General features: G+C 35.6%; 1 protein-coding gene across 1 annotated transcript; it reads right to left on the bottom strand.

Moving 5' to 3' along the window:
* Positions 1 to 227: 227 nt before the first annotated feature.
* On the bottom strand, positions 228 to 3755 carry LOC131857989 (NF-X1-type zinc finger protein NFXL1-like). The gene is made up of 2 exons (XM_059210824.1): positions 3623 to 3755; positions 228 to 3536 (listed from the first exon to the last, which is right to left on the bottom strand). Exon 2 carries the CDS (start codon positions 3476 to 3478, stop codon positions 500 to 502), a length of 2979 nt encoding a protein of 992 aa, XP_059066807.1. The 5' UTR covers positions 3479 to 3536; positions 3623 to 3755; the 3' UTR covers positions 228 to 499.
* Positions 3756 to 11482: the final 7727 nt, after the last annotated feature.

The following is an 11482-nucleotide window of genomic DNA, read 5'->3' as shown; positions in this document are numbered from 1 at the left end:
TATTTTGTAATTTTTTTTAAATTGTGATATCAACACATGTGTTTTTATGCAATATCTATTATATGAGTTGACAGGTCCATCCTTAACATCAAAATCTAGTATTTTTATTATTTTAGAGGATTTTATTTTCTATTTTGGTCAACTATAGTTCATATCGTCATCACTTATTACTAATAAAAATTTTAATTATGTTCATGAGATCAGGGTCTTTAATCCATTTTCATGCTTCTTTCCATGTATATTATGTATCTTGATTAAGAAACTTGTGAAATTGTGAAGTCTTCTCTCTTCAAAGATCTTATTCAGACTGTCCACTTGCAAAATATTTTCAAACTGAATGTGAATATCCTCATATGCTGCACAATCAAAAATGAAGTGTTGTTCAGTTTCAACTACCCTTTGTTGCAGAAAATGCAGGTTTCTTCCCAATCTTCTTTGGAGACCATGCATCTGCCCATCTTACATCTGAGATGATCGGACCCAATCATCAGCTGAACAACTAACCTATTGGTGTGCTCGTTTGATTGACAGCACCCTGATATGCAGTTGCATGGGCCACACGTCTCATAGCCGTTGCAGCCCTTGTCATGTCTGTAAATATGGCTAATGCATTCTTGTCATTCAGCCAAACAAGTTCACACTCCCCACCGAATCTCAGAATCAGGGAGCTTACACTGACATCTGTTTCTCTTGGTAAACCAAATAAGGCAAATACAAGCCTCGGATCCATGTCTACCAATGAATTAAAAATGGGAGGTTGCACCTGCCCTGTGGTTTGCAATGGACCATTAAGTAACAGGTTGCGTGCTGGGGCTCTTGACTTTTGTGTGACCTGTACAATTAAAAAGCGTCTTGGTTCCCATCCAGCCCAAAATACAGAAAGATTCCACCTTCCTGCAAGTAGCTTCAATATGTCCCTTTTCTCCTTTGGCACAGCATTAAAAATGTGGACACGAATACCGTTTGTGTTTATTTTTGTCCTTCCCAGAACTAAATATTTAAACCTATCTTCAACATCTGAGACCCATTGAGGCTCTCTCCGAATCAAGTCAGCAAGCATTTCTGATGTTTTTCCATTCACCTCTTGTACATCAACTGTTGTTGAAATGTCGAAGGCATTTGCTAGAGTCTTCTTCCTCTCCAACTTTGCACATTCATCATCACATGCAAGCTTTCTCTGGCCCATTGGAACTCTGGTCAAATGTGACTCTGTTGGCTGAAGGGGAGCAGGCAATTTGTGATAAATAGAAGCTTCAAAGACTGGATCAGCTCTGATATTGTTACCTCCGGCATGACATGGAACTTTTGCTGTCATTCGACCACATGAGCAAGTAATAGTCACTGGAAATGTGCATCTGGTATCAGGGCAAGGCCTAGACGGGTGACACAGAGAAATACACGTATGTTTGCAATCTCTACGAGTAGCTCCACAAGTTTGCCCACATGAGATTCTGGCTTTAGATGATGAACTTTCCATGGAAACTGTGTCACAGGGTGGTATATGGCATGTCCTAGTACAAGCATGCATTCCACATTGCCTTGTTTTCCCACAAAGCTTATTGCATCTTATTTCTCGTGAACCACATAGAACATTTCTAAGGATTACATGACTTCCTACACATTTTTTTGCAGCACTCGCTGTGCAAGGAGGGCACTCTCCAAGATGGCAATTATGAGTTGCAGAATGTCCACATGGCTGAGGAATGGAGCAAGGATATGCACATGAAGGAATAGGTGTTCCACATGGTACTGGAGGAGGAATTGATGTCTTCCCACATGCACAAGAGAGATCAGTAAAATTAGTTTCAAGACATGGGGGGCAGTAGCCACTATGGCAAAGTTCCTGGCAGTAATGTTGACCACATCTCATCTTTTTCCCACATGGCATAAGACATAAATGTGGATCCCAGTCACCTGTTTGAATATCAGACCGACCTCGATGTGACAGAGGGCAGCATTTTTCATTGCATCTGTGTCTACCACAGTTTTTCTTCTGTCCACAAACCTTTTCACACAAAAATTCTTTGTTGTCCTCTGTGACTGATGTTGTTTTCCAACAACTGACTTTTCTGGAAGAAGATCCACATCGACATTTGTGATCCACAGAAACCAGACAAGGAGGGCAGATGCCCTGGTGACAAGAATTTATGCACTTGTGTTTCCCACAAGGAAGAAGCTTTTCACATACTTCTGAGCATGTTGGCACAGGATCCAGGCAACTCTTCCTTTGATTTAGTATTTGTGTTTTACCACAGGGGCACGTTTTTAACTTCTCAGGTAATAAATCACATTCTTTGCATTCTCCTGGATGACATCCCAAGCTGCAATTGTGCTTTTGACACGAGAGCATCTTCATACAAAGATTCTCACATGCATACACACCACTTTTCCACTCTAATTCTCCATGGAACTCCAGGTCCCCGCAAAGCATCATGTTCTCTTTTTTCCCACAAAAGCATGAGGCATTTATTAAAATAGTGCATGAACCACAAGGACCCTCATGGCATATTTTATCACAAAGATGTCGACCACAGGTAAGAAGCTGCTCGCACACTTGTCCACATGATTCAGCTGATTTCTGATCGGAACATCTTCTTGTAATTGTTTTTTTACCACATGGGCATGGCTGAGGTGCAGCCATTGCTGTGCAAGGAGGACAAGGGCCTGGATGACATAGGAGTGTGCAAGTATGAGGGCAACGAGACATTTCCTTCCCTTTATCAAGTGATTTTCCACATGGCTCTCCACATGAGTGTGGAGTCAGATAGAAATCATTGTATGGGTTTTGCATTTTTCCGCAGAAACAATAATACTGAAGATCCTCTGGTCTTGAATACTGCACTGATTGACAACCTGGGCATCTCCAATTCGATCTCTGACTTTGCCCAGCAGACAAATCTCTGGAAGTTGGAGCTCGTGCCCACTTCCTTATGCAATGTAGGTGAAAGAGTGCATAGCAGCTATTACAAGACCATATTGCCGCTGATTTTCCCACCATCTCATAGCAAATCATGCATTCCACCTTGCTTTGTTGAAGCTTCCGTTCAATCTCCTGCACAAGATTTGGCACGTTTGATCTCTCCAAATGAATAACCTCCTCACTTTCCTGCTTCAAAAGTGGCCGAGCATTAACCTCTGACGATGGAGCGTGATACCTCCAATCCTGGCTATTACTCCTGTTCATAAGTCCAAGATCCTCCATTTCTGATCTCTTATGGTGTACAGATTGTGAAGGATGCTTTCTGTCATTCATGGGGAGCACTAAATCATGAGCTGATGAATTATGTCCACACTTGGATGCTCTACCTCTACCTCTAGGAGTCCAAACCCTGCGCCCATTGGTGTTAGGGTTAGGGTTTTGATTATGGTTTCCTCTACCTCTAGGAATCCATGCCCTGCGCCCATTGTTTCCATACGAATTTTGCCTACCACTGTTATTGGTTATTTTTACATCCTCTGTGCTAGCACCCATTTCCATATCGATTAAACCCACACCCTGTACTAGTGAAATGTTTGTGTTTGATTTACACACAACTCTGTTAAGAGAAAACAAAAAATCAATATACAGTGGTTTCTGATTAAGAAGACAAACTACAAAAATAGAGTAGCGGATATGATGTACCTTCTTCAGAGTTTGGAGAAAAATGACGTGACTTGGTTGTTCAGTGCAACTAATCCACTCCGGGCGAAAGCTGAACACCTAATCAATACAATTCGAATGGATTTCCGAGTGGGAAAATGGGGCAGAGGCTTATGACAGGGAAGATCATTTACAGCTTGAATTTTGTCTCTTTTTTCCCTCCTTTAAAGTTATTGAACTAGTAGGGTCAAGGGATATGTCCATATGATATTGGAGGGAAAACTTAAATGAATTATATTGTTATATAATTAGTTATATAATAATTAAAATCTATATATATGTTTTGATATATTGTCATTCTTCATGTTAAATGTGTCTTTAGAGTTATTAGATATCAATATAATAATATGTTATAGCATATGGATGATTAATATTTTAAATTAACTTAATATTTAAATTTAATTGGTGAACAAATTTGTAAACAAATAAATATAATAGAAAATAAAAGTAATAGCTTAAATATCATACGATGGAAAATAACATATATAATAGTCTTAAGGATTAATATAAATAAATAGTGAAGATGTAAGGTAGAGTACATAGAAATTGAGGGAGAAGATTAAACACTGTTTTTGTGGACCTCACAATAAGGTCTCTCTCTCTCTCTCTTTATATATATATATATAAATTGAGGGAGAAGATTAAACACTGTTTTTGTGGACCTCACAATAAGGTCTCTCTCTCTCTCTTTATATATATATATATATATATATATATATATATATATATATAATCGTTACTTTTTTATTAATATTGTATTTTTTTTATTATTATTATATTATGATTATAATAGTATTTTAATATTTTTTATTATTATGTTAATATTTTAGTATTTTTATATTATCTTGTATTATTTTTACAACATTCTTAAATTATTGGGGTTCTTCTTGTAGTGTTGGTTTCATATGGAATATAAGAAACGTTCAATTAAATTAGCTAGAGTGAAAAACTTCGTTTCCCTTCCTTTTTAACATAAAAATATTTTTTAATAAATAAATTTTGGTTCTTTTAATTGTCACAAGGAGGCGTGCACTCCCGTGTTTGTAAAATTGATCATAGTGGAAATAGTTGGTTGCATATAATAAATAGTTAGCAAACCGGTTGCATTTAATGCATGTTGTAAAACTTGTTGGGAAATAAAAAAAGTTAAGAGAGGCCAAGTTTGCATTATCAACAATAAATGCACTTACAATACAATCACTTTCATTCTCCTCTCTGCATCCAGCATAGTAGCAATTTTGTACATGTGATCAACCTCCTTATGCTTCCCACCTACATTCAACTATTATATCATAATTCTACACCCAAAAGGCTAAATTTATACAATAGCAAGAGCTCTAAAACCACCAATAAAGATGTCCAAAGAAGCCTTTTCATTTCTCATGACCGCAACCCTTGCAATTCCTCCATAAAACTCGAAAAGACACCAATTTTGACTCTAATACTTTTCCTCCAACTTGGGCACCCATTCTTGCAAGATAAACATTACATTAAATGCTATAAATGACATAATGCCAAGAGAAACATGTTGCCTCTTCTAAGTTCTACTTGGAGAAGCCCATAGGTCACTCATTTGTCCACTTCCCAAGTCATTAAATATCTTATTCTTGACATCTATAAGTGTTAGGACACTTTACAAGGATGTTGGGACCATGTCATAAGATTTACAAGGTAGATGACACCTTAATCCTAACAAAATTGACCTATTCATTTAATGTTTTTATCTTTCAGTCATTGTCGGTGTGAGACTTTTCCAAAGTTAGACAAATTTTTCAATTGAGTTTTCTCACTAGGTTAGCCTATTGACTAATTATTGACATCATTTACCTGGGTGTTAAATATTAGGAGTGTACTTTTTGGCTAATCACTCTCAATTAAGGGCACTTCATTCCATGAGAGTTGATCAAAGCTATAATTTTGATCTTTCAACATCATAGACTTTTGCATTTTAAGACTTGATTTTTGGTGGATTTTTGTGAGCCATTCAATTTTATAAAAATCAAAGATCATTTGATGACATTTTATTTATGAGTTTAAAAGTGGTAATAATCGCATACCTTGCATTTTTTCCTTTCATTGCAGTCTTGTCTTAAAGTATTTGTCTTTTATGTAATGACTCGCATATACGTGGTGTATTTCTATGTAAAAGTTGATGGGTCATATAAGTCTTGATTGACTTCAAATTAACATATTTCAAGGGACCAAACTTGATCTACAATTTATCCATTCTTTATTATGGGTCAATTTTACAAGCATGAAAAATGAACTTAGTCCAAATCTTATATGTATTGTATATTGTCCCTCCTCTCCTTCATGAGGGAGTGAGATGCTTGCTTAAATATGAAACTAAGAACATCTACAAGTAACTGTTTGGGTAAGGTCATCAAGCAAGGTTGTGGCATTTTGTGTAACTAGGCCAACATTTGAATTCAAATCTTTTAACACGTACAATTGAGATGCTAGTGCATCATGCTAGGGTCCAAGCACAATTTGTTCTTAAAGGACCCAATAACAAAGGACTTAACCAATATATTTAGAAAGGTGATAAAACAAGAACAACAAACACACATACTAAATTGAGTGTCAAACCTAGTGTGAAATTATAAGTAGCGACAATTTATGATGTTACATCCAACCTCCACTTTAGTGGCGGTGTGAATTTGTGTTCTTACAAAGTAAAGTATGAAGAACGCAAAGTATTTTCATCAAAACACTGATAAGATGGGACAACACTAAGTTGAGAGATGTGATAGCCCCTAGGCTTGGGATCCTAGCAATGTTAAGATAAAAAGACTACACACATAAAGCACATTACAAGAAGGCACATACAATATAGGGAGTAGGGCATGTGGAGGGGGGAAGGCCAGTTTTAAAAGTTGACTCAAGGCACACAAAAGAAGGTGGGAAAATTGCACTTGATAACTAATAGACTTTGTTTAGGAATTGCAACAATTAATTGTGTCATTATTGCAAAAACTTGTTGAAGGATAAGGGTATAACACTTACCTAAAATATATGCATGAAGGGTGTGTGTAGATACCACAAGACTCTTTCTATTAGATATCAAAGGGTGAAACAAAGGATGAATTTATTTTAGGCACATACAATATAGGGAGTAGGGCATGTGGAGGGGGGAAGGCCGGTTTTAAAAGTTGACTCAAGGCACACAAAAGAAGGTGGGAAAATTGCACTTGATAACTAATAGACTTTGTTTAGGAATTGCAACAATTAATTGTGTCATTATTGCAAAAACTTGTTGAAGGATAAGGGTATAACACGTACCTAAAATATATGCATGAAGGGTGTGTGTAGATACCACAAGACTCTTTCTATTAGATATCAAAGGGCGAAACAAAGGATGAATTTATTTTTCAATGTATCTTTTGATTCTCTTTTATTTTTACCGAATTTAACCATTGATTCCTTACACTTTGGCTTCTTGATTTGCCTTATCCACTGCTTCCTATTCTCATTTCACCCTTTGGTATTATGATATTCGCTTCTTCTAACCCTCTTGAAGGCATATTTTTTATGTTTCATCTTTAGTGCTTATTCACTCTTTATGCACCTTATATTCCACTCTCAATATTACTTTTGATCTATAATATGCACATCTCATTTATCTTATATCGTTTCTCATGTTACATTTTCACTTCGTCTTTGCCTACATTAAATTTCATCTTATATTGTACTCCCATGTATTGCCTTCTTTATGCTATTGTCTTTATGCTTATCTTCATCTTGGTATATGGTTTCTGATAATATACTTCTCTTGTCCTCTTAATTAAAATGTATAAGCATATGTATAAACCTAAGACAAAGTATTGACTTAATCATTGTTTTCTTTGATTTTAAATATATAGGAGAGACATATATCTATTCTTGTTATTTTTAATCTTGTCACTAATCTTTTATTTCTTTCTTTTTTATTAAATGTTTATTTTTATTTTTATTTCTTCTTTATGTCTTTTTATATTTACCATTTTTTAAATTAATTATATAAATATTTCTTTATTGTCATTTCAATCCTTTAATTGTTTATATATTTTCTTTCTTTTGTTTTGATCGGTAATATTGATATTTTATTAATATTAATTTGAAAAAGGATTACAATGCTTATGAGATCACTATGCAAAAGGACTCTGTATGAGAAAAATTATAGAGCCGAACCAAAAAACCCCTGCCCTAGCCTCTGAACAATTAACAAACCAGACTCCCATCAGTAAGCATCCAATATTATCATCCACCATACAACTACGAAAAAAACTCTATATCAACATCAAAAATGAATTTGCCCATCATGAAGGATAGAGAACCAAATTCACGAACCCTGCGACTGTGAGAGACATATTTAAATCTACAATCCAAACCCTAATCACCTTTACAAATGTACAAACTCCAGCCAAAGCCATTACATAATGAACTAAATTTAACCAAAGGATTGTCTTGACCAATTTGCATTAAACCAGATAACAAAATATTTTCCAAGAAAATCTGTTAAAACGAGACATTGGGGATCATCATATAGAGTTGCCAAAAAACAGTCACCCGCTTACACACCCCGATCACTACACCCGAGCTCTTCTTCCTTGTTGTCTTCCCCTATGTCGTTATCCATTCGCACCACCCACATTACCCATCAGAACCACCACTCCACCACCCACAACTTCCCTTTTTCGAAGGAGTTTTTTTTAGGGAGTCCCATGCAATTAAGGTCTCATCTTGGCACACATTTACGTTGTACCCCGTCCGCCAATGCATGAAAGGAACGATTTCATGTAGCTCCGCCATTCTCAGGTCCTCAAAACATTCACTAACATCAAATCCCGCACCTAGAATAGCCCATTCCAGTACCAAATTCAACCCCACTAACCATTCATCATCCAGAATCGACCTCACCACCCACAAAACATAATCTAAGTCACCCAATTCAAGCCCCCATGCAACCACCATGGTAACCACATCCATATTCTTGTGATATTTGTGTCTCGCATCAAGAAAAACCTCTCCAAACAACATTTCCACGAAATGGATGAATTCATCATCCTTAATCTTGAAAAGTTGCTTCATCTGCAATGACGAGACAAACCCGAATAATGCAACTTGTGGTCTGTCTGTTTAAAGAGGAAAGTTTGCCTCCATGTTATCCCACCACCTCAAATTGTTGCAGATCGAATTGGGAATGACACGACTACAACCAACTACCAATATAATGCCAACCACACATGCGAAGTCCCATCATATTATAATTTTCCTTGCAGTCTCATAAATGTCACATTTATGAAAATGAGAGCCATCTCAAATTTCATCAAAAGGAATGATACGTAAATATTCAGTGCATACTTCCCCAACCCTTTCAAATCCAACCGTCCACTTTGCCAAGGTGTCAGCAACATCATTCATTGATCACCGAACATGACCCACATGAAAATGTTAAACCTTAGCCATCTCATTCTGGACTGCTAAGATTACATTTCTCAAGTGCCATGCATGACATCCACCCGCAATAATCACATTAATGATGATTAGAGAATCTCCTTCCATATGAAGCTTTGAGAAACCCAAACTCTTTGCAAACTGAACTGTTGTTAGAACCACCATTGCCTTCGCTATGTTATTCGTCCCATCCTCTATCCGTTTCGCTCCAAATGTCGAAATATTTCCTTGCCAATCTCGAGCCACAAATCTAATACCTGAAGGTATCAGATTACCCTTTGAAGCTCCGTCAAAGTTTATTTTAATCCAACCCTCCTTTGGCTTACACTATTCTTCCTTAAACTGCTTATCATTACTCAGATTCACCTGATGATGCCCATTCACGGGCCTATCTTTTCTTTCTATGTTTTTTTTATTTTATTTTACTTTTTTTTTTTTTAATCTTATTTAGTTGAGCCTTCTTCATCTTGCCCTCACCAATTCAACCTCTCAGCAAAGAATTGTTTCTCCTTCTTTTAAAAAAACCAATCATGAAAAAGATTCATCCAATAGTAGAAAAGATGTAGGATTTATAATGAACAATGGCTAACAATTTGGATTTAGTGAAGAGACTACTTTTAGTATTATGGAAGTACCATTGAATAACTTGTGTATAAAAATGTGAGCTTTAAGGTAAGTCACAAGTAGACCTTGAATTAAAATTCAACTCTTATATTAGGTGTGTAGAAAGATATAATCAAGTTCAAATTTATGAAAAATATAATTTAGGTTTGTATTTTTTTTACTATATTTTAGAAACGAATAAAAAATTTTGATAGAATTTTAGAAAGTGTGATGCTCATGCAACAAAATTAACAGAAGTGAAACAAGACTTCTTGAAATAAAAAGGAGGAAGCATGCAAAAATAAATAAATATATCAGTCATCACAGTTCAAAAAATAACTTACCAGCAATAACTAGGGGAAGAGCACCAGTAGCCATCATAGCTAACTTAACGCACCCACAGATCCTAAACGATACATCGGATTTTCATTTTTTTTTTGTTGTCTTCGTATGCAACTTAACTACTTAAACCTATTGATCTGGCTTCTGGGTAGTAACGATCCGATCTCTACCATTCGTTATGCATCGAAAGGTCAAAAATTGGTAATTTCAAAGTGTCGTCCGATACTTGACCTGTTTTGCGCCAATACCCACACACAAAAAGGCAAATATCCATTTATAAAATACCTAAAAACTAATATGTTTTTCACCTTTTTATAAAGAAAAATTAACCTAAAAAGTTTAAGTTATTCATATTATTAAAAATACATTGAATATAAAAATGTTTAAAATGGGTGGTCAAAACAATTGTTGACCACCCATAACCCCCTTCCCACGTATGCATTATGGGCCCACATGGCATGAACTCCCGCTATCTTTTTTGCCCTAAAAACTTAGGGAAATGAAGATTTTTTGTGGCATTTTCTTCATTCGTCATCAACTCTCCACCATTTCTCCTTTGCAACCATTAGTCGGCCTCCTCTGCAACATTTTGTCGGGTCTTCTGTTCTCCCAAGTAATGGTCGCACTCTTCCTCCTTGCATATTGGATGTCCAATGATGGTTTTGCTCCTTCGCAACTGCATTATGATTTGTCTATTGATGATTTCTTTGTATGTGATTTAGGGTTTCATTTCAATGCTCTGTTATAGTTTAATGATGTCGAAATCCTCACAGAGAATGACAAAGAAATTGAATATCTCTTCATTTACTTCGAAACCCCAACATTATTTTCCATTTCTTTTTATGGTTGCACTGTTAAATCGTGTTTCTCTATTTATAATACCAAAATCCTCACAGAGAATTGCAAAACAATTGATTATCTCTTCATTTTCTTCGAAACCCCGTCATTATTTATCATTTCATTTTATGGGTGCGTTGTTAAATGGTGTCTCTCTATTTATAATGCCAAAATCATTACAGTGAATGCAAAAAAAATTGATTATTGTTCATAATTGTTCGAAACCCTTTCATTATTTATCATTTCATTTTATGGGTGCGTTGTTAAATGGCGTCTCTCTATTTATAATGTTGAAATCATTACAGTGAAAGCAAAAAAAATTGATTATTGTTCATAATTGTTCAAAACCCCTTCATTATTTATCATTTCATTTTATGGGTGCGTTGTTAAATGGTGTCTCTTTGTTTATAATGCCGAAATCATTACAATGAATGCAAAAAAAATTGATTATTGTTCATAATTGTTCGAAACCCCTTCATTATTTATCATTTCATTTTATGGGTGCGTTGTTAAATGGTGTCTCTCTGTTTATAATGCCGAAATCATTACAGTGAATGCAAAAAAAATTGATTATTGTTCATAATTGTTCAAAACCCCTTCATTATTTATCATTTCATTTTATGG

The sequence above is a fragment of the Cryptomeria japonica genome, chromosome 8 (genome assembly GCF_030272615.1).
Source record: "Cryptomeria japonica chromosome 8, Sugi_1.0, whole genome shotgun sequence".
In the NCBI taxonomy this organism is placed as follows: Eukaryota; Viridiplantae; Streptophyta; class Pinopsida; order Cupressales; family Cupressaceae; genus Cryptomeria; species Cryptomeria japonica.
Note: the sequence above shows the minus strand (reverse complement) of the source record. Positions and strands in the feature narration are given on the sequence as shown.